We start from the raw sequence: 27465 nt of genomic DNA, 5'->3' as shown, positions 1-27465 counted from the left end.
TCATCTAGACCTGGACAGGCTGGAGAGTTGGGCAGGAAGAAATTTTGTGAAATACAACAAGGGCAAATGTAGAGTCTTGCATTTGCAGAAGAAAAACCCCATGTACCAGTACAGGTTGGGGAGCAGCATAGGTAAAGGGGACCTGGGGGTCCTGGTGGACAGCAGGATGACCATGAGCCAGCAATGTGCCCTCATGGCCAAGAAGGCCAATCACATCCTCGGGTCTATTAGAAGGGGAGTGGCTATTAGGTCAAGAGATGTTCTCCTCCCCCTCTACTCTGCCCTGGTGAGGCCACAACTGGAATATTGTGTCCAGTTCTGGGCCCCTCAGTTCAAGAAGGACAGGGAACTGCTTGAGAGAGTCCAGCACAGAGCCACAAAGATGCTGAAGGGAGTGGAACATTTCCCTTATGAGGGAAGGCTGAAGGAGCTGGGTCTTTTTAGCTTGGAGAAGAGGAAACTGAGGGGCGACCTCATTCATGTTTATAAATATGTAAAGGGTGAGTGTCAGGAGGGTGGAGCCAGGCTGTTTTCAGTGATGCCCAATGATAGGACAAGGATCAATGGGTACAAGCTGGAGCATAGAAGGTTCCACAAAAACATTAGGAAAAACTTTTTCACTGTGAGGGTGACAGGACACTGGAACAGGCTGCTCAGGGATATTGTGCAGTCTCCTTCTCTGGAGACATTCAAAACCTGCCTGGACATATTCCTGTGTGACCTACTGTAGGTGATTCTGCTCTAGCAAGGCAGTTGGACTAGATGATCTTTTGAGGTTCCTTCCAGACCCTAATATTCTGTGATTCTGTGATTCTGTGATTCTGTGATTCTGTGATGGAGATTAATTCTTGCGTTAATCCGTTTCTCCTGGCACAGAAAGCCCGAGAACAAATGGGAGCACTCAGAGATGCTGACTGTTCTCTGCTTTACTCCTTGGGCAGTGCAGTTTGTGCAGTCCCTGTTATGTTCTAGCCTTTTATGAGATCCCAACGGGGTTAATTATTGTGAGAAACAGACAGTAACAGCATATGAACCTTCATAAGTAAGAAGAAACCCATCCTACATAATGCCTAGCTCATATGTAGTTTGTAAAATATCCAACAATTCTCATAGATTTGTAAATGTTCACTTAGGTAAACACAATTGAACCACATCTTGTAAAATACATCTCCTACAGTACTCTGAAGAGGCTACAAGAGTAGTGAGGAATTTCTCTTACCCATGAATATCAGTGTAATTTCCCAATACAAAAAATACTTTAAATATACCTTTTTTTTTTTTTTTTTGAGAAAATAGAGTCATGACATCTCCAAACCCAGCAGTTTCAGGAACTGATAGATTAAGATGAGCAGCTATTTGAAAGCCATTTTCTAATCTGTTCCAGTGATATCCAGTTTTTAAAGCTGTGCACTGTATTGCATTTGCAACAAATAAAGTGTTCTAACTGTCATAAATCAGACAGATAATGTCTTCTCATGCATACCTAGAAATAATTTTATTCATCACCTGTGGAAGTATAGAAGTATAATAACATTTTAAAGGTAATGTCTCCTATATTATTGGTATTTTAATTGGATGCCAGAGCAAGGTATTCCATGCAGTTTTGAAAAACATGATATTTCTCAGACTGTATGCCTTTGTTTTAATTACATTACAGTAATTGGCTCCAGAATGCTTGAACAATCTATTTCTATGGTCACGCTGCAGTGTCTGCCAAAGGGGCAGGTGATTGCTAACAAGAGGAACACAGCACCATAAGCAGCAGCAGCAAAACAAGGCGGACATACCTGTTTTGTCTATGACAGAGCCATGGAGAGGCAGCCGGCGACTGCTGGGGTGTCTACAAGAGGGATTAACAGTGAGCGGGATGATCTTTTCTTCCACCGGTACTCCGCACTCCTTCTCTTTCCATTCTTGGGTTACAGCAGGAAGAGCAAGCCCAGTTTCCTTGGGTTCCCCTGCTGAGAGCCAGCTCATAGTCCATGGCTGTCTGGCAGCATCAAACACTTTCTACGCTGCTATGAAGCTTTGTGTTAGTGTTCATTTATGAAGTTCGTCCGTAAGCATTTCAGGAAATTCTGTCCCTTTCTGTCTCCAGTCTTATTATAATTAACAAGAGCATTTGCAGCTACGTGCCTGCAACATCAGAATGTCTGTAGCAGAAGCACAACGCAGTGGCAGGAGGAATGCTGTGGGGCACACTTTGCACCTGATTTAAAGTTTTTCCATAAGCATAAATATAAAATTTAGAACTGTACCTTGGCTTCACTGTATTGCTGTAGCTTTTGTCCAGAAATTGGAAGGACTTACAGGGGTCTTGTAAGGTTTTGTGGAAAACAGTACATAAAGAGTAACAAGGCAGTAATAAAGCAGTGTAAGTGCTGAAGAGCTGTCAGAGAAACATAAACATAAACAACCGAACAAGACTTTACTTGACACAGAGGATGCTAGTTAGATAATCTCTATATATCTTAGCTTACCTTTCTTGCAAGCAGGCAAGAAACATCCTCGTTTAATAAAAATACTTAGATTTTATGCAGATAATTTTGGGAAAAAATGTCATAATGAAATCAGATTATACTTAAACATTGTCAGCTAGCAAAAGACCAGCATAAAAATTAAATTAAATTAGCATAGCTTGATATAATTTCTCTAGCTTTAAGTACTAGATGAGTGTCTTACTTTACAATATAACGTTTGGCAGATCAGTCCATGAAAAAATGCTTCTGATCTTTGGAAACTATACATGTGGAGATTTCTCTGAAGTTTAAGTACCATTTTATATGGCTATTTTATTTTATTTCATTATTTTCCTAAGGTTCTTCTTTTTATAGAATTTAAGTAGACAATTTTGAAACAAAAATCTCTGCCTTTATTTTTAATGCCAGCACTGTTATGTCTGGTTTCAGGGACAAATAGCTTTTCAAGAAATGCTTATACACACACCTCCCCTCCATCCCTCTTTTAGGAAACTAAATTCTACCTGTTTAGCTGAAATTTATTTCCATTTTTCAAGTTGGCATTTTACAAAGCTTGTACTTTTCTCAAAACATCACTTACAGGCAAAAATGACAGACTATGTGCCTGAGCTTGTGTGTCGCAGAACCTCTTGCAACGTCACAGCAATTTATGTCACAGCACTGGATAGCAACTGGTTTTAACATGAAATAACAGCTGCTGGGAATCTTGCTCTGTTGTAATGTAGCAAATTCTGTCTTTGCCCAGGTTAGGACATGAGACAAAAGCTTAGAGAATGAGTCATCCACAAAAAGATCTGCTGCTCATAAGTTTGGGTTGGTGTTCTAGAGGTGCTAAGGTGGAAGAAGCTGAGTTCTTGTTGGAGACAGTACAGGCAACAGCCCAAGAAACAGAGTAGGAACATCAGTTACAGATCTGTGAGAAACCCGTGAGGAGCAGGACATTTCAGAATGTCTCTCTCCAACGGGCTTAGAGAAACTGTTGGCACAGACAAGCTTCTTAGTGAGTCTTTAGTTGAAAACTGAGAGAAAATAAGTCAGAATTCCTAATGCTAAAGGCAGCAATTCAAGAAACAAAATGGACTTGGACAAAAGTGAAAGATACTTAAACTGCCCTGTGTGCAATGTGAAAACAAAAGATGGAAATCTAAATAGTAGACCTACTGATAGTGGATCAGGGTAACCTGACACTAATACACAAAACTATGAGACTCAACATACCTTTGTACCATACTATATGTGGTACTTCACTAATAAATCATCTCCATGTTTTTATTAGTTGACAAAATGTAATTTTACTTTCAAGACATTCTATACAATTCATCAAAGATTACCAGCAGATATTATCTTGTTTCTAAAATACACATACAGTTAAATGCAATATTAAAAGCACTGCTCAGATCTCTACCTATTCTACAGGTACTGAATCTTTCTTGATGAAGTCCAGCATTTTAACTCTTTTGATCTTTTCTAAGGCTTCTCCACAGAGGCTTTCTAAGAGCAAAGTCTCTAACAGCCAGTGGCCCTCCAACTAATTGAGGAGGTGTACTTTCAACAGTTACTAAGCGACCAGATCCAACCTGAAAAGCAAAATAAATACATTGCTTGACATTCATGTTAGCATTTAAAATGAGACGAGAGTTAAATTATAAACTGTCATTCAAAAATATTATTTAGTTGGTGGAGATGCATGCTGAGGTTTCTGAGGTGCACTCAGACTATCCTTTATACTAAATTCACAAACTGTTCCCATCAATACAAAGGAAAGGACAGAGTGGTTTTCAGCAGGTAACTTCATGTACTCTGCTCTTCTGTTTTCATGTCCAATTTTAGTAGTAGAGAAAAAGAAAATCAAGCCTTTTTAAATAAAAATAGAAAATTTTTTTTTCAGTATTATTTAGATTTGTATATAATGTCGGCCACAGTTTTTGTCCTCAGAATTTCAGTATACATTAATATTCAAAGTAAAAAAAGGGAACAGATCCTGTTTCTCTCAGAATGCAATTGCCTGTAACTCCAGGAAGACTCCAAGACTGAGGGAGACATACACTTCCCAGTCTCATTAGGACTCTTTATACTGAATAGGTTCAGGTCTTTGAATAAAAATCCCTGAGTGACACCTCTATCTTCTAATCATGACCTACTAAAACAAACAATACAACTCTTTGAGTGTGTGTGGCTCACACATTTGATTATTTGACCTTGACTAGTTGGCAGCAACCATCTTAGCTTAATCTTCATCTCTTCCTGTCAAGGGTGTTTGGCAGACAGGAGGGAAGATTGTTACATGAAAAGAACTGCCAGCCATATCTGTCAATTGTAATTCTTCCAAGCAATGTATCCAAGGATTTTTATCTGATGTTGCTGATACGTTTATTTACTTCATACACTTATGGGGCAAAATGGACCAACCATTTCCTTGTTTTTGTCTACAGTTGTTGAAATATTGATTATGTAACCACAAGCGTATTTTCTTGTTAAATCCTTTGCCTCCACAGAAAGGAATAATCTTGGCTTGAGGTCCAAGTCTTTAAAGTAACAATGTCTTTATCTCTACCAACAATTCCAACTTGTATTTATATCTAAAATTTACAGATACTTTCTGCAAAATATTGTTGATTAACAGTCTCACTGATATATAAGCTGTCTCACAAGAGATACCTGTCAAATAGCATAGGGTCCATCTTGCTCACACTTTTTATGAGTAATGTGCAGATCTGAATCTCATTCTGACCAACTACCTGTTGTTTGAGGATATGTCAGAAAGGGAAGTGGTGCTTTGCAGGAGATACAGATTCTTTATTACCAACATAAACATTATCAAAGAAAGAGTAAGCAGCAGCACATATGCAGCTAGAATAAATCCCAAACCACTTACACATTAATGAAAATAAAACAATGACACTGGGATTACTTACTGTTGTACTGAGGCCTTTAATATCAGTTGCATGGACTGCTCCGTTTTGAGTCTTCAGTTTAGATCTGGAAGCCTCTATTGATTTTTCCTGAAGCCTTTTTGCTTTCTAAAGATAGTTAGAAAAGCAGCACATTTTTTTTTAATCTAAATGATGTCATTTGCACTTGTTAGAAAATGTATGGACAAAATGACAAAATAAAAGTGGTGATAATTCTATTGGCCTTTAATTGTAAGTAACTCCCTTCTGGTCTGCGAGTCTCTCTTGCGCCGGGGACCCGAAAGCAGAATAAATGGCCATGGCTTTGCAAGGGCAAGAAGGGAATAATCGCTTGCTACGACCTGCGGGATATATTCTTTCTCAAGTAGCCACATAATCTGTGAGCCTCCGTCACCACAAGAGCGCACTGTTGCCTCGTGTTCAGCTTGTCACCCCGCACCCAGGACACTTCCACATCGCCCGTCAGTCCCCAGGCCGGCCGGTCACAACCTTAACAAACCCCAGAGGCACGAGTTCACAGTTGCCTCTCCCGAATTTCAGGAGCTTTTGTTCAGACCATCCGTCCGGCTTGTCAAGCTCCTTCTGAATCGCAAGCCTACCTCCCACCTCCCAGCACATGGACTGCGCCCTCCAGCTCAGTGTCAGGCATGAATGGGATGAGCAGGCATACTGATACATTATATCCAAGTCATTAATGAAAATTAACTTAATTAATATCCAAGCCATTAATGAAAAGGTTAAATAGTATCAACTCTGTAATTAACTTTGAGGAATATCATTGAAACCTTGCTAAAGCTAAGGGAAATAACATCCATCATCCTCCTTCTCCAGAGCAAGTAATTTTATCAGAAAAGGCAGTCATGCTGGCAAGGCATGATTTATCCTTGGTAAATCAATGACAGCAATTGCCAATCACCTTCTTGTCCCTCATGTGCCTAAAAGAGCTGCTCAGAGACTCAGTTAAGACTAACCAGCCTATAGTTCTCCAAATCCTTTTTCTGACCCTTTCTAATTTCTAATTCTAGCATAGATCGTTACCATGGGCCAGGACGGTGCTTGCACATGAAGAAAAATAGTCTCTTTTGTATCTCTTTTGGTAAAAAAAGAAAAATTAAATTCAGCTGCCAAAGCATTTCTTTTAAGTCTGATTTCTTTTGTTCTCCAACTTGGTCTGATCGCCTAACCAGGGCTCTAATTTTATGTTCTTTTGGAAAAGCGCAAATATTGCTAAAAAGAAACACCTTTCATCATAAAATATTTCCAGTCTTGAAAGATGTTTGCTGTACAAAAAGTAGGAAATGTACTATTAGAAGAAATAAAGAAAAATAAGGATGACCAGACTTTTACTTTCAACAGTTTCAGGACAAATATATATACACACACACACACACATATGTCACCATCACCTAATTGCAAGTACATAAATAATGTTGATCCTCAAGTTGTGACTGTAGTAAGACGAGCGGAAGAAAAATATTGTGTAGCTTTGCCAATACATCTTACAGTTGATTCTTCTATGCCAGTGTGAATACAAAATGTACTCTAAATTCTACTTGAATATCATAATTCATTAAGAAATGCATTTGGAACTTTGCAGTTATTATAACTACACTGTGAATTAAGTTCTACTCCATCACTCAGATTTCCTACCTTCAATGCCTCATAGTTTGATGTCCGAGTCAAGAAATTTTCCCAAGATTTATTTACCATTTCTCTCTGCTTATGGATAGCTCGGATCTGTAATATAAATGAGATTTACAAGGTGCAACACAATCCTTTTCTCATGAGCTTTTCTGAATTGTTTGCCTCTACTGTTTGAATAGTATGTTCACCTATGGCCCTTTGACTGCCTTAGCTCATCTCTCTCACCTGAGATTGGATGATAATGTTGTAGTAATCTACTTGCCCTATAAAAACTTCAGTTATGCACTGCCTTAAAAAAAACCAAAAGGCTTAACTCCTTTGTGTGAATTAATTTTCCCCTTTTCCAACACCGATGTTGGAAAGAGCCCCAGCTCCTTCAGGAATATTTTCTGTATATTCTCACTCTCAGATGCTGAGTAACAGAGACAATCAATTCTGGTGACAAAAGTGAAGGCTTCATAATGCATGACAATCCCTCAAAAACACTAGCATGAGATTTTAGACAACTGGACCAACTGACCCTACTTCTTAGAAAGCAGATGAGCAAAAATGCCACATGCTTGCCCTATCACCAAAGCTGGAAACCATCTATACCTGCTCACTCCCAGCATGCTGGGAAACACAACCCCCTACTTTCTGAAGTAATAAAGCTCTGTGAAGCCAAGGGAGCTTATAACAGAAGCTTATATTTCATTTTAAGAAGCAGATGTAATTGTAATAGGTACTTTAAATTATCCGCTACAGATGAACACATGTGCAGCTTTATAGTGACATAGGGATAATTTCTCATTACACCATTGCTGCTGCATCACTGATGATACTGTTTCAGTTTTTCATGTTGTTCTCTAAAGACTGGCAAAAGTATACAAATTGGGAGAACGGAGGTTAGCTTAACTGAATTTAAAGTTAAAATTTTACTGCTGAGACAAATTAAAATATGTTCAAACATTATACACACATGAGATTCTCCACATTACATAATTATAAAATTTTCATACAAATCAACAAAAAATTTACATGCGCTTTACTTGTTTAAATACTCCTTGCCTTACTTTTGTGTATGTTTTTTCCTCTTCTTGGAGATCTTGGTGGTGTTGGCTTTCAAGCACTTCTGTCTGCAGAGCAGCAACCATTCTTCCAGGATCTTCTGATGCTTCTGAAATAACTTTCAAGGCTTCTTCATCTGACGTAACAGGCCTGGATTCTTCTTTTAGTTCTGCACACAGTTCATTCCAAACTTCTCTAACCTGTGTGTGAAATACACAGTATTTGACATGTATCTCTTTTTTTTTTGGTTCCAATTATTCAAAATACAATAGAGCAAACATCTGTCTCCTTATTCTTGTTTCACTTACCAGGATTTTTATGGAAGTTTAGACTTGAGCAACACTATGCCAAATTCATTCATGATAATCCTCCCTAAGCCTTCCCAAGCCCAAGTTTGACTCTACTGAGGAGTAACAGGAATGCTGAGAACTACAGAAACTCAGAAGAAACACAGATAGTTTCAGGATACGAAATTACAGGAGTGAAGTGTTGAGTCTAACTGGGTGCTTCTTAAACTCTCAGACTGTGGACATTACCAGAGCAAACTGAAAATGAGACATAAAAAGAAACTGGAATTGTCAACCAAAGATTGAGTCTTATTAGTTCTTGAACACTCTGAGCTCCCACAGACTTTGTTCCTAAGGAGAAAATTGTCATAAACTGAAGCATATTTTGAGCAGGATGGCTCTCACAAAGCTTGTTATCTTGCTCCTGTTTTCTATAGGCACATAATTGTTCACACTTGACAGTATGGATGGATACTGCATGTAGGGGGCAAAGATGTAAGAGCATGGAAAAAAACTTTATCAGAATATATATTTAATGTCATTTCTAATGGCAGACTGCCCCACCCTAAACTGATCTTACTTCACAAAGAGGCGGTCCTACTCTCCAGTCCTTCCTGAATTTCTTACTCTTGTTTTGGCACATTCCTGTTTCTTGAGCTGGCAAACAGTTAAAACTATTTTTTTTCCTGAGCTATTTTTACCTAGCATTGGTTTCTAGTCACAAAAATTTGTATCAGTAGAAAGGAGGAGCCTAGAGAGTGCTGCAATGATGGTTGTTGGATTGTATCTTTTGATGATAAATACCGGCTTACACTTTCTGTGAAACTATAGGTGACTTGTGACACAGGTGGCAGCTTTTGAAGGGTTATTTGTTTGTTGTTTCCTGACATAGACTCGCTATTTTTGCAAATGCAGATACAGTAGTAATATTTTATTCCACAATACTCACTTTGAAGTCAATATAATGACGTATGATAGGAAGAGTGACAAAATCCTTAGCAGATAAGCCAGGTAAATTTTCAAAACCTGAAAGAATATTAATCATGTCAGTATCAATGTCATGATGAATTTATCTTAGAACATAACACTCCAAAAAAGACACCGTCTTATTTGTTGTATAATCACATGCAAAATCTTCATCACACACACCAGTCAGTTACCCTTCTAATCCTGAGCAGGCTTTTGGTGATAAAAGCCTCTGTTTTCTTGGTAACAAATTCACTCTATACTGATTTTTACTTGTGAGTGGCTCCAGTGACGTGCCAATCACTCGGAAAGCCAGGACAGTACTGCTTTTGCTACACTTTTGTGGTGGGGATTTGATGCTCTGTTAAAGCAGAGAAACAGTTGAGTCCAGAGGTCACAGTTTCTAAAGCAGCAATTCGGCACAAATAGAGTCTGGTTTAGCTGTGAAACAGCCAACAGGAGAATCATATTACAGGGTGTCCAGTACTTTGTTTCAAAGCTGTGTTATCAGAGTGTCCTCCATCTCATAGCCCTAAGCACAATGCCTTAAGCATCATGATCCCATCTCTTAAAAAATATGTTTACAGTATGTGCAAAAGAATAAAGATAGAGAAGTATGGTTGCTGAGACTATGCCTGTTTTTTTGCATGCTGAATGTTAATTATAATTGATTTTCAAAAAACTTTATATATAGTCTACCAAATTTCATTCTAGACTTGATCATTATCTGTATGGTAATTGGGAATATAGCATCTACCTATGATTATTATCATCATGTTCTGAAGTTAAGAAATACCATAAATAAAGACCAGTTAACACTGGTTTTCTAGATCACCCTGCTACAGCCTGCTATGGAGCATGACTATAGTAAGAGGAAGATCCTGAAAAAAGACTATAAAAATATTTCCTTTTTTTTTTTATTATCCACTTCATGTAATTTCAGTACTTTGCAGGAGACATTACGATGCATGTAACTAATGTAAGAGGTATGTGTGAGCATAGGAGAAAGCTGGAATGAAATATCATGTCTTTTTGCTTTAATGAAGAAATTAGCTGTGATGCAACATTTAACATAATTAACACTAACAAAAATTAGTAAGAACCTGGGTTACAACAGAGGAAGAACTAGCTACAGTTTACTAGAGAAACCAAGGATGTTTTCAAACCAGTCAGTTCTTTAGGTTACTCAGGGAACTGGTTGAAGCAATCTCAGAACAATTACTGATCATCTTTGAATCTCTGGAGGATGGACATAAAAACCCCCATAAAGCCTATTTTTAAAAAGAGAAAAGGACAAGTCAGAGAATACTGGTTCAGTTCTGTTCCTGAAAAAAAGACTGAAACAAATAACTAAAGATATAATGTTTGTGCAGCTAAATGGTAACAGTGAAACATATCCAGCATGAATTAGTAAAAACTAAGACCTGGCTTTTGTCTACAGCCAGATAAGATATTGCAGAATCATAGAATGGTCTGATCTTACACATGTGGTAGAGTTGATCATGTATCTTTTCTTTAGTGTAGATTTTTAGACAAGGGTCTAATGAGAATTCATATTCAGCAAATAACATAGAATTAGCAGGAACCACAGCATTTTGAAGGAAAAATTTAGAGTGCAAATTAATATTGCTAATCTGAAAAATCATCTAAATTCACAGAATTTAGATCAGTAAAGACAAATAATAAGTCCTAAATGCTGAAACAGTCATCCGTACAAATACAGGATGGTAGATCACTGTATAGGATCCTAAGTCAAAAGAGCAAACAATATCATACCACTATGAATACAGCAATTGTCATATTAATATCAGAATGTTTAATTACAAGATTAGTAGAGTAATCTAGCTATATTTTGCTCTGAGGCTTCTGCTGGAGTACTTCTGCTGGAGTTTCCGGACACTACAGATAGACAAGAATGTGAATCAACTGGAAAGACTCAAGAAAGAGACAATGAGAATAATTAGAGTTTATGCTAGAAAATGAGATTGGTGAGTAATATCTTAAATCTAGGGAAACACAATTCAATGTAAAAGTGTTAAAATGTATGAAAGAGATATTTTGTGTGGGGAAAAAAAAACAATCAAAAACTTTCCAGCAGATTTTAGGTTTAATTCTAGGAAAACTTTTCCTAACATTATGGGCAGAAAAGTACTGGGGAAATCTTTAAATCCCCATCAATAGAGACAATTAAGAACAGGATGAACAAGCATCTATTACTAACAGAGTGTTAACAATGCATCTCAATGTTTCCTTTGTTGTTTTTTTTCCTAGTGACTTTATTGATTGCCAGTGAACAAGTTCATTTTCATGACAAATATGACACTGACAAGGCAATTCACTTGACTTACCGAGCTTGCAAAATAATGAATAAATTTTTGCCCGTATGTTTTCTGAAATTTCCATGATGGCAAAGCTGGGACAGTTGGCAGGCATGGGAATGACCTCTTGCTGTTTCTGGAAGCTGCTAGCAATAGGGCTCTTCATGTCTAAATTTCAAAACACAAAACCAGAGCAGAAGAATGAAGAGGTAGCATGTTCCCAAAGCTGTTAAATATAGAGAAAATGCTATCTATATAATGAAATATGAAGACACTTAGCAGAAAGCTATGGACATATTTTCTGTGATGCCTCCTGCAAAAGAAGACAGTTCCACCTTACTTTGTGGTCATTGTGCAAATTCTTTTGATAGTTTATCTAGAGATTTGAAGATAATTGGGGCCAGGAAATATTAATTAGCATGACTAAAGATTTGTGAGATCATAGCACTTTCCTTACTTCTTTTTACAACATATAACAAAACATAACGCCTTTTGTGGAAGAAATTAAGTAGTTTATCTGCCCAGCATTAGGAAAGCTGTTCAGGATACCAGTCATAGTTCTGTTTGTTACCCAGGTGCTGTAGAAAATGCCATCTAGTGGCATAGATAGAAGGTATGTTGGGTTTGGTAAGAACCACAGTATAAAGCTTTAAATATTGTAATTTATTTTCATCAGGATTCCAACTCTGAAAACAAATATTGTCTTTGTTTCACTTTATTCAGTGGAACTGGTCACTGTTCCACATACAACATAAAACTTACTTACCAACAATCCTTCCGTATCGATCATGCTTGACTCCTAGCTCCAACTCCTCCTCTCTCCATAACTGTATTAGAAGGCTGGCTGCTGTTTGATCTTTCTCTCCTCGCCAGGTACTGATGTGTGAAGTGGTTTTAGGGTTGTCACAAAATTCAACCAAGATTCCAAGAATGATATTGTACAGGTTCTTTTGCTTTGACTTGGTGAGGGAAAAAGAGAAAAAAATGTTTTAAACTATTCAAAACACAGTGATTTCTACCTTCAAAAAATGCAATCAAGTAACTGGAAGCTTTTGGTCACAACTATTTACACAAAACTAGTGTGTAAACTTGCAAGATTTATTTCAAGTTTCTGGAATCCTGCCATGGAAAATTTCATAAATCAAAGAACACGAGGGGAATGAGTGTAGGATCATATAAGATGTGCATACCTGTGTGTAGAATTACATAACAGGTTCTGTATACATGCTTCCAGGCTCACATGCTGGAGAATGTATTACTATCGAGATTTATTTTAGTAAGAAATAGGCTCTGAAGGCAGTGGCAGAGTGGTACCATGCAGCACCCGTTCTGTTTTGTGGCCAGATCTTTATGAAGCAGCTGTGAGTAGGGAAGGGTCTGCCACCTTGCACTGCAAGGGCATCAGAGCCTGGCAGTGAGACTGGGGGGAATGAAACAAGGAAGGTGCACGCTTATTTTGTGAGAGGTAAAATGCCTGTGTCAGCTCTATGTCCAAGACCAACAGAAGTAGCTATACATACAAAATACATGTACAAACTAACTCTAAATATCTAAAGTTTTATATCCTTGAAGTGTATACTAACTCTGTTCTTACTAACTTCAATATGAAGTATGAACTGAAGGTGCTTTTCTAAATAGATATCTTACCCAAAATAAGAGCATAGTCTGAGTTTTCTTTTTAAGAAGGGGATCTTCTTTGGTAAATTCAAACTCCCTCTGTCAAATGCTTATTTTTTAAAAAGATATATGGAAAATACCTCTAATGATTTCTGAAGAGATATCCTCCTGTGTGATCACCTTCCTGTCTCAGGCATGTACATATACTGATCTTTTTATTAGTATTATAATAGTCTTAGGAGATACTGTAACAAAAACAATGCAATATTCCATGTTGTTTTACTACTTTTTTTTTTTTTACAACAACAAAGAAATACCTACTGCCAACAAATCCAGAAGGAGAAAAATGCCTTGTTTTTCAAGAAAATAATCCTCTGCAACATAACATCCAACGACACAGGACCTTAAACAGAAATAATTTCATAGTGTAGAAATATCTTTATGCTTTAGAACTTTCTATGAGCATCTTATTTATTTTACAGAATTGCATAAATATATTCGGTATGCAATATGCTTCTTACCTTCAGGGAATAGAAAAATCATGTTTCACATGCCTTTTCATTTACACTGGGTAACTAAATACACTCTACTTGACTGCTTTTTCTCCTCTTGCAGGTGGCACACCTTCCTCATAGCATCCCAAGAAATTTGGCAGGTTCACAATGAAATGGAATAGAATATGGATTTAAACTAAAACTAACACAGTTGGAGAGGCTAAAATTTAGCTAGATCATGTCCCTGATCTGGCTTATTTCAAGGCTGGGTGAGTATTTCTGCCAGCAGAATCAAAGGCAACAGTGTTTGCTTCTCTCAGCCTAAAATAATCATAAACCAGCATTCATGTTGCTTCCTTCTCCTATATCCTTACTCACGGCAATTAACACAGAAACTGAAGGGATCTCCTGCGTCAGTCTTTTCTCCCAAACAAATATATCATTTGGCTTTCAATGTATTTATCAACCTCTGTCTTAAAACAAACCAACTTTTGGCATTCTTTAATAACAATCTTTAAATTATTTCTAGCCCAGTATAGCCAGTTTACAAACACTTTTTCTGCTTACACAGCTTTTAGCCAATATTGATCTATTTTTGCCTTCTATTTACTTCCCTAAAGTTATTTACAGACTCGAACCATACACCTCTGTTAAAGGCTGAGGTAACTCTGCATGCTAGGAAGTCACTCTGTGAGGGGAGCTAGACTGCTGTGCAGGGAGTCAGGTTGTCACATCGAACCCCTAACTAGAAAAGAATACATCCAGAATATTCCCTTTATTTGGTATAATTTTTAATTACTTAAATTGTACGGAGGATTTTTATACACAGGCAGAAATGCCTACATATGCAGAGAAAGGCCATAGTATTGCAGACCTAAAAAGTACAAGAATTTACATTTTTAAGAGTTACTGCTGCTAAAATACTTTACGAACCACAAGCAGTCGAGTGCAGTGAAGAGGAGACAATTGTGGCCTAATCCACTATATAACTTCTTTGGATCCATCTGAATGAATGGGATAAGCATATCTACTCCTTCATAGCTGAAGAGTTCCTGTTGAAACATTAATAAAAGCAACATGTTTCCTAAATAATATTTACTAAATAGCTAAATATAATGAAGTACCAAGAGAACTGAAAACTTTAAATATTTATATTTTAATAAATTTGGCCTACTTGTTAGAGCAGGATATATTCCTTATGATATACATAAGAAAATCAGATTTTCAGTTTTTCCAAACTGCTAAACTCATTTGTTAATACACCTTCACATATTCTTTTTAAAATAATGTAAACTAGCAATTAAGTAGGTGAGACATTTCCTAGTGGATTTCTGAGTGATTTTCCATTTTACCTGTCACTGTCACAGGTACCAGTTATCAGACCTGACTTATTAGTGATGAACTACATCTTCTTTTTTTTTAAAAAAAAAGAAAAAAAAGGAAAAAAAAGAAAAAAAAGAAAGCAGTATCCTTTAAATGAAAATATACCATGTTTTGACATGTTTTGCACAGTATGAGGCGGGCAGATACATACCTTTCTGTGGAGATCATTTTCACAGAGAGCAGACAAAAGAAATAATATATCAGTCTGGATTTCCAGTAGAATGGCATCTTCTTTCTCTTTAGATCTGTTCACTGCATACTTTAAGATGTCTGTAAATGAATATATTTAATACATGTGAATGTCCCATACACAAGTCAGAATTCTATAACAGCTGCTGATTTTTAAAAAATTGAAGTTTACACCATGGGATTTTTAAAGGAATCTCTTCATGCTGTTCAGTTTTATCTCCTGCTTTTTATAACAGCTTACAGAAGTGCAGCACTCTGATGCTGTAGTTTCATGGACTTTACTCTTGGTGAGTTAAGGACGGCAGCTTGCACTGACTTCTTCCTTGTTCGGTCTCTGTGGTGCCTCCTGTATTGTCCCAGTGCAACCAATTCAGGGAATGGATCTGAATTAAGGAACTTTTAGGAAAAAGCACTGGACCTGCTGATTTGCTCCACTGTACAGCCTCACAAACATTTGTACTGACAGTGGAAATATGGGAGAGACATAAAATATCACCACTGCTGAGAAAATCAGCCGTGGAACCACTGTGTGAAAGAGGACATTCAGACACATAACTTTGCCAAAGTAAGAGGTTACTTGTATCTGATATATAGTGTTGATTTTGCTTTCACTAAAATCTTTAACTTTCCACAGAGTTTTCACAGGAGTTCAACTTTCAATTCAGGATATAAAATCTTTTATTTCTAGGCTATTAGAACACTCTGAATTCCAGAGGATATTACCTATTTTGTTCCTTCCAGTATGACTCTTTCAGAATACTGGAAATATTATTATAAGAAAAGAACTTAAGCCACTGTGTATTGGGACTTAGACCCAAATGTAGCAGCAGGTACGTGTTACTGAATAAGAAAATGCTCTAAACCTGAAGGAGCAGTGGTTAAGTAGTTTAATCTGGTTTTATTCTTCATGATATTATTCATATAAAAGTACATTGTTATTAATTTTCTTCTCCTCTAAAGAGGATTTGTGGAAAGTGACACTATGACAGATCTAGATAGAACAAGACCCATGGCTGGAGTTCCTAGGGGCTACCACAATGAAAATAAGATGTAACAAATGCAGTATAATAAAGGGAGAAGGGGCAGTTTTCACTCTGAAATTAAACACCGAGGCTTTTACAGCTGTCTGTTTTGCTTAATTTGCTCAATTCTGAGTGTTAGAATGCAATAAAATTCAAAATCGAATTATATATTGGATTGCTTGAAGTTTTTCAGCAGTCAGAGGAGTAACACACTAAAACCACAGCGCTCAAAAAAGCATGGACATTCTTAGTGTCAACAGAAATTAACTAATTGAAGTATAGCAATACAAACTGTGCTTTACCCAGCAGCTCGATAATTGCTCCCTGGTCACTCAAATTAAGGTTCACAGCATCATCATAAAGGGACACAACAGATCTCAGCACTCTCAGGCTGTAGCGCATTTGTGCAAGTTTGTTGCCACGACCACCTGTTCCATGGAAACTGTTGCCTTGACCAAAGAAAGGGTCTGTGGAGTAATCATAATGAATATTTTTTTTGGCAGACAATGTAGGTTCAGAATATTAATGTGCTCAGGAAAAGAAAAGAAAAGCAGCTTATCAGTGTAAGCTAAAAACAAATAAACAAAATCCCTTAATGTTTGAAAGGCTTCCTGGTTAAAACCATTGCATAATAAGCCTTTCTTTGTTGGGCTATACTTTCTACATTCGTAAGGAAGGTATGATTTCGGTGAACATTTAAAATTATTACAGTTTTTTATTCTTACTAGGTTTATGAGCAGCCTTCAGAACTCAAAATATCTTCTCTAACATAACATGAAATATCAACCTTTTGATCTCCATTAGACTGAAAATGAAAAATTCTTCCTAGGAAAACTTAAAACTATCCACCCCCAGAAAACCAGTCCATGAAACTGGGCATAGTTAATTATTTTTTTGCTTAGCCCATGCTCTTAGCTAATGGCCACAAGCCAACTTTAGCCTGGAAGCTGCCTTACTGTGTACAGCTCTTTAACGCGTCCTTCCTTGTGGCAGGAATTACTGGATGGACTTGTTGCTACAGTAAGTGTATCTGACTCAGCTTAAAACACAGAGAGCAGAAATGTGTGGCTGCTCTCACTACTGAAGGAGCTCAGGGAATGATCTAGTCGAGAGGTGGCCTCCCGGGCGGCAAGGAGGCTGGATTAAAATGATCTCTAAGGTCCCTTCCAGCTTAGGCTGTTCTATGATTCTATGATGATTCAATGAATGGCGCACCGGTGCCGTTTTTTTAGAAAAGATTAGCTTCTCAAGTGACCTCTTGGAAAAGGATCATTCTGATCTCATGAATTTCACATTTTGTCTTCCTGTCAAAGAAAGTAAGCCCAGTGGAGTCGTGCTTTGAGGTTATCGTGTGTGAAAGCCATGAGTATCTACTGACCTTGGCCTATACACCATTCTAGAAATACAAGGAGAAGAGTATTCGCTTGGCAGGACAAATATTTATCTACTAACAAGGGAGCCACTGAAGCTAGAACAGCAATCGCATGAAGCTGTAGTTCTTCATATTGAGCAGCAGACCAGTCATGAAATCCAGGCTTTTGATTTGGTTTTACATAACAAAGCAAAGCTGGCATCACATCATTTTCTCTGAGAAGCTGCAGAGTCAAGACAAAGAGAGAGACAGCTTACAGGTTTCACATGCATATAAAAATATAAAGCAATGAGTCAACTTTATCTGTCCTACACTAAGAAAATTATTTTTTATTGAGAAAGTATGTCAGGAACACTACAAGCACAGACAAATTCTTTTTATATTCTGTAGCACTCATACAGACTATGGGTTGTTAAATTTTATTATGTTCTTCACATGTACCTCAATAATGCTTTGCAGTCACTTGTCAGCTATTTTTCTAGCATGGTCTAGATTTGTAACTTTTCTAAAATAGAAACTGCACGCTGCTTGGTCTGAAGCTATGTATGAATTTTTTATTTGAAGAACAGCTGATTTCAGTCTACTGGACTACGGCAGATGAACAGCTAAATAATATTCCTGTGATTCTTTTCAGCTTTTTTTTTCTTACTGTATCTTCTGTTCTGTTAGAACTTACCTGTACAGCACATGGGTCTTTAGACAAGACTCCTATTACATTAAATAGTAACTTCTTCATCTCAAAGTCCTCATAAGAGTAGGTAAGTTTAATACCTTTTACCAAGGGATTGGGAATTTTAACTACAAAAGAAATTATAGGTACGTTACAAAAAAATCACTATTAAAAGTAAAAACAGTGTGATTATGTAGTATGGAATCTCTTACCTTCAGCAAATGTTGCAAGTACTATCAACAGCTTTGCAAATCCACTTTCCTAACAGGCATTCAAAAAATATACATTAATTAAACTAAATTGCAGTGAAATTAAGACTTATGATTTAATTTTAGTTTTGCTTTTTTTCTTCAGAACACAGAGCTTAATGTATCCTATGGCAGAATACACAGAATTTTATCAAAGAAGAGATCAACCCTTTGGACATTGTACAATACTAACTACAGTCCTAAGGGTACAGTTAGTTAAACCCATGTCTCATTCAGTCAGAGTAAGTCTGAACTTGTGTGGGGAAGTCCCAAACACATGTATTCACTACTATAATCACTACTATAATCTACCGCCCAAGAAACCCATATTCTCAGTACTGTTAGAGTTGTGTTTGTTAAAATGCACTTGTGCATGTGTAAGTTTATACATCGAGGGTCACCAGTACACAGAATTTTGCCTCTTCAGTTGGGCGCACTAATACACTTACATTCAACTTCAGTGCACTTACAAGTAAGCACATAAAAACTGCATGTATGAGCAATGTGCATTTATAAATACTACATATTAAAGAAATCAGAAAATAAAATGTTGTAATTCACAGCTCCTAGAGAGCAAACAGGACAATCGTGTCTGTGCAACACACTAGAGGCAAAAGAGCTTTGTTTCTGAGGGGATTGGAAGCCATGGCTCCCAGGACATTGCTTTTGGGCAATGAAATACTTCAGCTTGGCAAAAATACTTCAGTACTCTGGCAAAGTCACCACAGAGCTTTCCACTGGCTCGCAGCAGGAGCAGAGCTCACAGAACACTTCATAGAATCATAGAATGGCCTAGGCTGGAAGGGACCTTAGAGATCATCTAGTCCAACCTCCCTGTTTTGGGCAGGGACGCCACCTCTTGACTAGACCAGGTAACAGATGGGGACCGAGCGGGAATCGAACCCGCGAGCTCGATGTTGGTCCTTGTCAGCACCGCGCTCAAACCACTGAGCTAACCGGCCCCCAACTTCACAGACATCCCCACAGGATCAAGCCGTTCTGTTAGTTTTGCACCAGCTTTTTAGATGTATCCAAAAAAACTGGGCTTAGATTTGTTCAGCCTGGCTCTGGAAGTTAGCATACACCTAAATGATTTTAACAATCAGAAAAATACTGCAAAAGTAATTGTAAAGACAATATTGAAGTACACAATTACATTGCCCATTAGCTTTTGTCTCTATGGTATATTCTATATTCTCTGTAAAAAGTCACTGCAGAGTGGTTAAATAAAAAACAACATTAAAATATATTAATGTTTTCTCCTTGCTGATTAATGCCATACTAAATTCTGATGGAAACCAGTAAGCAATTACCAAACAGTTTTGTTCTAACACAGAGACAACCAAAATTAATATCATTATAAGCTTTACTTTGCACATATTTTCCAGTTTCCTTGAGGTGAGAAAATTATTCTCCTTTTCAAAGGCTCAGAATTCTGTGCTGATTTCTGAATTATGTTATATACAAGACTGAGTTTTCTGCAGTTGCTTGGATGGTATATTAAGAAAAAAAGAAAACATTGTGATGAACATTTTTCTGCCATTATCTACAAGGCAGAATTCAATGGTAATGTTAATGTTGTTGTCTACCCAATATTTCTATCCCGTACCTTGTGAAGTCTCTAAGGAAGCTGAGAATACAGAATCTAAATTAAAATATTTTCATTTTTCCTTGCATTGAAATAATATTTCTTTCTTGTAGTATAAGGAATTAAAAACATGTCCAGTTATTCAAATTGTAGGAAAAAACTGCCCTGTTTCTACAGCCAGATAAACAATTTAAATGTTTTAGACATTAAGTAAGTTGCTGCAATAGTGTAACAGGCATTTCATAACGGTTAGTGATAAAATGGAAAGCTTGAATGAAAAATCTGTAATCTTCACTGATGACCATAAAATCTATTTAGTAATATGGCCAATTGGGAAACATTTACTCAAGTTGAGAAATTAACACCCTGAAAATAATCCATTCTGGAACAGCCATTTGATCTAAAGGAATTTGATTAATTATTCAGTATGTATGTCACAACTTCATTTCAAGTTCTAAATCTCAACTGCAAAACAAGTGAGCACAAGAAAATTAACATCTATAAAAAGTTAACTTCTCTGCAGCTTCCTCATAAAAACTCTGGAATGTTACAGAAGAATGAGTCATCTACTTTTTAGGCAAGTCATGATAGTGCACTCTGGACTACATTTATGTGACACAGTCACAGCTTCTTATTAACTGGATCTAAGTAATTATTTTCTCAGCATCTTATTTAGAGCTTCTGAGCTGATTTTTAGGGGATCCTTCTTGCTCCTGGTTATGAGGCACAGATATTTCAGTTGAATTTGGGCCATCTGAATATAGCCTGTACTCCTACATCTTCAAACAACAAATGAGATCCAGTGCAAAATTCACTGTAACAGAATGGCACATTGGAGAAGTTGTACAAGAATACAGGAGTTAATATTAAATTTTACACACAAATAGTGTTAGCGTAATTTTCCAAGTATTAAGGAAGATTGATGTTAGTACTCCAGGCTAATGACCTGCAGATTTGAAGTCTCTTTGAGGTGAAGGGAATTGCAGAAAGAAAAATGGTTTTTTGCTCAGCAAATCTAAGACAGAGGAAAGCACTGGACATATAGTAGAACAAGTATTACAAACCTAATGGGGAAGAATGCTGAGTGTATAATAGCAAAGGAGGAATTATTACTCTCTGGAATAAAACTATAAATACGTACAATCATAGGTGCTGCAGGGTTTCCAGCTACTAATGTGGCAATCACCAAGAGGTCATTCCGTAGCTGACGATCACAATGCCCGAAACCATGCATGAGAAGGTCTACAAATGCTTCTTTCAAAGCACTTAAAAGAAAATGAAATGCATTTTACGTTTTCATATTCTGATTTTAGAGAGCTTTAGGTATAAGAATCTTCTTTCAGCATCGTATTTTTCAAAGCCTTAGGGTTTAACTGCAAGAGACATAACTTAAAACTTCATGAAATGGATTCTTATGTATACCACTAGATGTGCAGTTTAAACATATACACAAAGTGTGTGTATTACAAATTGCACCTTCCACTGTATGTATTATAATTAATTAATAGAAAGACATAATATTTACTCCAAGTATGGAATTGGATGTTGCTGAATGATTATTGAGAAGAAATGGTCTAATCCTAAATACTTAAAACAGTGTAACTCACTAACGGAGACCCTGTTATTTACTCCAGCAGGGGATCTAGAACTAAGCCTTGTATATCATAGCACAGAATTTCTTACTAACATTACAACATAAGCATTTAAACAGTGCAGTGATTCTGGCCTACCAAGCCTAAATGTGAGCCTGAAAATGGTGCAATTAAGTTTACCAACATTGAAAGGCAGACCATAGACAGGGCTACACGCCCTACACTATGCAGCAGAGCACCTTGGTCTCCCTCTTGCCCTGTAACAGAAACAACTGGTGATGGGTTTCTGTGTTCATGAAAAAAAGAGACGCTTGACAATGAAAAAGGTTTGAAGTTGACTGGATGTGCTTTTAGCTGCACCCTGGCCACTGAGTTTGTAAGCTACCAGGCAGGGACCTCTTGGATCATACATCATTTCCTGGCACCTCACAGGCGGCCACAGTGCTCGCTGAAACAGAAACAGATGCTTGAGAGGCCTAAATCATGGGCTGCTTGGCTATGAGGGCTGATCTAGTACTGCTTCTGTTTTGGAGAATCAAATGTTTTGGTACTGAAAACTTCATGAGGGCTTAATGAGAGACCTCCACTCCCTGTTTGTATTTTCTCTCAATTAATTTCAAAAAAAATGCTACACAATAGGAATGCTTTAGATGTCTCCAGATTTATAATACTAATTCATGAAATGCTTCCCTGTACTTACTGTACACATTCCAAGCTACTGAGCTGATTAACAACTTCTTCCTTTGAGGTGTTTTCTAGCAGGTTCCATAGGATTTCTGAGGAGCGGAACACCAGCTGTCCTGAGGGATCAACACCACTGAAATACAAACAGAGTTTGCTGGCTGCTTGAGCCTTCATCATAAGACTGCAATTTACTCCTGAAAGTATGAAAATACAAATAATTAATTCCCTGTAGGCCAGCAATTGTTTTGGCATGCTCAGAGAATAAATGATCTAAGATCAGATGTAATGAGACTGCTGAAAGAACAGTTTGTACTAACCAGAGCTGGAGAGACGCTGGAGAGCTTTAAGTACCCACAACTTCTCAGTAAGTTGATTTTCAACTAATGCTAGTGACAAAACGAGAGTTTCTGCTAATCCTCCTAATTCAGCCATCTGGATTTTATAGTTTGCACTTGTTGGCTGGTAACCTGCACATACAATAGCATTAGTTATAATGTAGTAAATATTCAGAATTTTGGTTGCTTCACAAAATATTCATCCTTTCTCAAGAAAGGATGGAGAACCAAGTATCACATTTCTTTAGTCCTAAAATCAATAAAAAAAAATCTAATAAACAACAAGAGCTGCTTTTCTTATATCTGAGTATTAATAAAGCCTAAGGCATATCCAACAGGCTTACCTTCAAGAAGACTAAAATGCTATATGAACAAACTAATTGCTTCCTAGAATTCAGAGAAAAAAACACCAAGCAGAGTTATAGAGAGGTAAAAAGCCTTCTTCAGGTCATGTAATAAGTTCCTGGTGCAGGATCTAGTTCGCTTCTGTAGTCCATTGCCTAGAGGATAGACTACAGGAGAAGCACTGAGAAAAGAAATTTCTAATCATACAGTTGCAAGAAAAACTATGTGAACCTTTGGGAATTTCATGGTGTTCTGCATTAATTTGTCATAAAATGTGATCTAACTGTCATCTATGTTAAGAATATTGACAAATAAAGTGTGCCTAAAATAATAACGCAAAAACAATTCCGATCCTCCGTGTCTTTATTGAACACATTCATTCAACATTCAAAATCCTAGTGGAAAAAGTAAGTGCACCCTTGAGTTGACCTCAGAAAAGCTAACCAGATTCTTGTGAAGAAAGTGAGTTTGAAGGTGTGGACTAGAGCTACATTGACTGATAAAAACCACTCAGACTTTTTGAGTTTGCTCCGCACAAGACGTATGCTCAGGTGAGCTATGCCTCACCAAAAAGAGCTTTCAGAAGATCTACGATCAAGAATTGTTGATTTATATGAAGCTGGAAAGGGGCTAGAAAGTGATTTCAAAGACCTTAGAAATTCACCAGTCTACAGTCAGGCAAATGATCTACAAATGGAGACGCTTTGGGACTGTGGCCACCCTGCGAAGAAGTGGCCACCCAGTCAAAATAATCCCAAAAGAACAACAAAGACTCATCAGTGAGATGAAGAAACAACCCCAAGTGACAACGAAAGAGTTGAAGGCATCATTGGAGCTGGCTAATATCTGTGTTCATGAGTCTACAGTACGCAAAACATTGATCAAGCAAGGTGTCTGTGGCAGGACACCACGAAGGAAGCCACTGCTTACTACAGAGAACATTGCTGCACGCCTGACGTTTGCGAAAGAGCACATTGACACTCCACAGTGGAATCGGCAAAATTTTTTGTGGACTGATGAAACAAAGATTGAACTATTTGGAAAGCACACACAGCACTACATCTGGTGTAAAAAGGGCACTGCATATCATCATGAAAACATCACCCCAACCGTAAAGTATGGTGGAGGAAACATCATGATTTGGGCCTGCTTTGCTGCATCAGGGCCTGGCCAGCTTGCAATCATTAAGAGGATGATGAATTCCTAAGTGTGTCAAAAAGTTCTTCAGGATAATTTGAGAATGTCTGTATGTCAGCTGAAACTCTGTAGACGTTGGGTGATGCAACAGGACAATGACCCAAAACAAAAGAGCAAGTCCACAACAGAAAAACAAAATCTGGCTTTTGGAGTGGCCAAGTCAGAGCCCAGACCTCAACCCAATAGAGATGCTATGGCATGACTTGAAGAGCGCTGTACACATGAGACATCCAGGAATATGACACAGCTAAAGTAGTTCTGTCAGGAAGAATGGGCTGAAATCCCTCCTGAATGATGTGCAGGTCTCATACACAGCTACAGGAAGCCCCCGGTTGAGGTTACTGCTGCCAAGGGGGCTCAGCCAGTTATTGATTCCAAGGCTTGACTTACTTTTTCCACTAACATTTTGAATGTTGAATGAATGTGTTCAATAAAGACACGGAGGATCAGAATTGGTTTTGCGTTATTATTTTAGGCACACTTTATTTGTCAGTACTCTTGACTTAGATGATGGTTAGATCACATTTTATGACAAATTAATGCAGAACACCATGAAATTTTCAAAGGTTCACATACTTTTTCTTGCAACTGTATATGCTAATTCATAAACTTAAATAGCTTAAAAATATATATATTTCTCAAATTACATGAAATGAAGAATTGATACATGCAGATAATGCACACAGTGAAATGAGTTTTAACTAAGCATAAACTCTGATAGGTTGGATCCAACTTTAGCAAGGTTTACATATATGCTTAGAAATACAGAATTTGACGTAAAAATCAGACCAAAATACTTTCTTCATTTTTGAGATAACTTATTTGATATTCCAAATTCGGAGGAAAAGAATAAAATATCTCAATATTTAGCATTTACTTATCTTGATGGAACTATTTACAGATATACAGGTAAATACACACACAGATGCTTGAAAGATTTGAGTCTTGTTTGTAAGGTAAAACCAGATTTATATGCTTTTGTATTTCTAGAATCTTGTGAGAGCTGTTGCAGCTCCAGCTTCTTTAGACCTCCTAAAATAAATGAAAACTAGCATGAGGGCACAGGCACTAGTGCCACACCGCATGAACACAGCCAGGGAGCATAGTGACACCTGGACTGCTCCTTCACTTGCACTCTGGATCCACACTGTGACAATGTTCACCTCTAGCTGGGCTGCCTATAAATCTAGTGACGCCTCACAGCATATGTGCCCCTCCAGGAGGGGATCCATGACTGACTTTGCCTCCGTGTTGGAAATGAGGATAGCTTACTTGCAGACTATTAGAATTAAGTGTGGGATTGCTTAAAATTACAATGAATTGCAATTTGTTTTACAATTGACATTGTTTAGCATGAGCAGCCAGCTTTGCTGAAGCCTTAGGCTCAGACTGTGGACTTTTACCTAAGTACTGATTAGCTTGGGTTGAAGAAAGGCCCAGAAACGAATGCTACTTGAGGAAGATAAGATCAACAGAAACTGCATCCTCAAGATAAAGAAAAGAATGTACACTTGGAGAGGAATAAAAGATCCAATGAGGAATAAGAAGACCTGAGACCCAAATATTACTATTGGATCAAACTATTGTATGAGGGGAAGTCAGCTTGGATTATAAGGATATAATTACCCAGGGATTTCTTTGGTCGGGGTCCGTCTCAGAGGGTCCCAGCTTGAGCTGAAATAAAGTGTCTCTGTGGCAGAATCTACTATCTGAACTTTTCTTTACTGTTCGTGGCTAAGACTGGATCCAGCTGCACTTAGACCCCTCTCTGTGAGGAAGTTTAAAAGCAAGGGGATCCAGCCTGAACCTTACGACTCAGCAGAAGGGTCTTCATGGACTCTTCAATAACACTCTGGCACCATTGTAAGGGTCAAAGGAATAAGTAGTAGTGGATTCTGATGACAGTTTGCATGCCTATCCCTAATACTATGCTTGATCATGCTTGAGCTCATGTGCAGGCACTGTCTGCCTCTTTCTGCAGAGACAGTCACAATTTATTCAAAGCCTATGCTCAAATGTGTCCATATAATATGAACTCAAACAATTTTAGATGGGCTCAGGTCTATCCCTCACAGGCAATACAAGTAAACCAGAGCTGCTTCTGTCCAGGCTACATATACAAAGTTGAAAATTACATTTCCCTTCTTATAATTCTGTTCCTAACTACGCTTTCTTCCTCCATTATCCATGTTTCAGAGACCTTGTGACCACTTTGCATTTTCTGGATACGATTTAGTCATAATCCCATAAGTACAATAATTAATTCCTTGTACATTGATGAAGTAATTTCAGATTCTGAATAGACATTTCTATAAAGACATGTTAAATGCACATTTCCCAATGCCATATATTTAATATATGAGATAAAGTAACTATAGTTATGAAGTGAAATGAATCCATAGCTAATTAAAAGAGATATTTCAAAGTAGCTGTAATAATGAACACTTGATTTCTTGTGACACTTGGAAATACTATTCTTTACCTGAAAGTACTTTCCTTGGTAGCTCCATATTATAAAAGCTAACAATGCACTTACAGATTTGTATTTTAACTTGAGAGCTTGGCACCCTCATCAAATATCCTGTCAGAAAGACGAAAAAAAAAAAGTCATTTATAAAGTTTATTATTTTTTTCAGAAAGTAATCTTGACATTTCTATTTACTGTACTAGGTGTTTCCTTTGGTCATATCCCCTATAAATCAGTCATTTCATGCAAAGTTTGATTAGATAATATTCAAGAGACAGGGACTCACACATGGAAGAGGACAAAGGAGAAGCAGCATAAGGTTAATCAAAAAGTGATCTCCTCTGCTTTACGGCTACATACCCTTATAAGAGACTGGATGTTATTCCAGAAATCGTGGAATTTGGAAGAAAACTACTACACCAAGTTGCTGTCATAATTACCATGTCAGAATTGCTTCTTCTAGCAGACATGACATGTCATAAAGAGAGCAAAGAAAGAGATCCTTTTCCACAGGATAAAGAGGAATCCATTGAGAGCTACCGGTGCCTAACATAGAATCATAGAATTGTCAGGGTTGGAAGAGACCTTAAAGATCATCTTCTTCCGAT

The 27465-nt window shown here is 37.4% G+C and overlaps 1 protein-coding gene across 1 annotated transcript in view; it reads right to left on the bottom strand.

Moving 5' to 3' along the window:
• Positions 1-3885: 3885 nt before the first annotated feature.
• Positions 3886-27465, bottom strand: part of CFAP69 (cilia and flagella associated protein 69) — a gene marked incomplete at its 5' end in the record, with an annotated part of 32368 nt that continues 8788 nt past the window's right edge. The window contains 19 exon segments of the mRNA XM_009864478.1: positions 3886-3967; positions 3969-4057; positions 5396-5500; positions 7043-7129; positions 8089-8283; positions 9320-9396; positions 11685-11822; positions 12421-12613; positions 13593-13674; positions 14699-14817; positions 15300-15418; positions 16662-16826; positions 17738-17954; positions 18408-18529; positions 18614-18662; positions 21379-21502; positions 22530-22707; positions 22831-22980; positions 26873-26971. Coding sequence (XP_009862780.1) covers positions 3886-3967; positions 3969-4057; positions 5396-5500; positions 7043-7129; positions 8089-8283; positions 9320-9396; positions 11685-11822; positions 12421-12613; positions 13593-13674; positions 14699-14817; positions 15300-15418; positions 16662-16826; positions 17738-17954; positions 18408-18529; positions 18614-18662; positions 21379-21502; positions 22530-22707; positions 22831-22980; positions 26873-26971 — 2390 coding nt within the window.

The sequence above is a fragment of the Apaloderma vittatum genome, unplaced genomic scaffold, assembly GCF_000703405.1.
Source record: "Apaloderma vittatum isolate BGI_N311 unplaced genomic scaffold, ASM70340v1 scaffold8722, whole genome shotgun sequence".
In the NCBI taxonomy this organism is placed as follows: domain Eukaryota; kingdom Metazoa; phylum Chordata; class Aves; order Trogoniformes; family Trogonidae; genus Apaloderma; species Apaloderma vittatum.
This window is presented reverse-complemented; position numbering and strand designations above follow the sequence as displayed.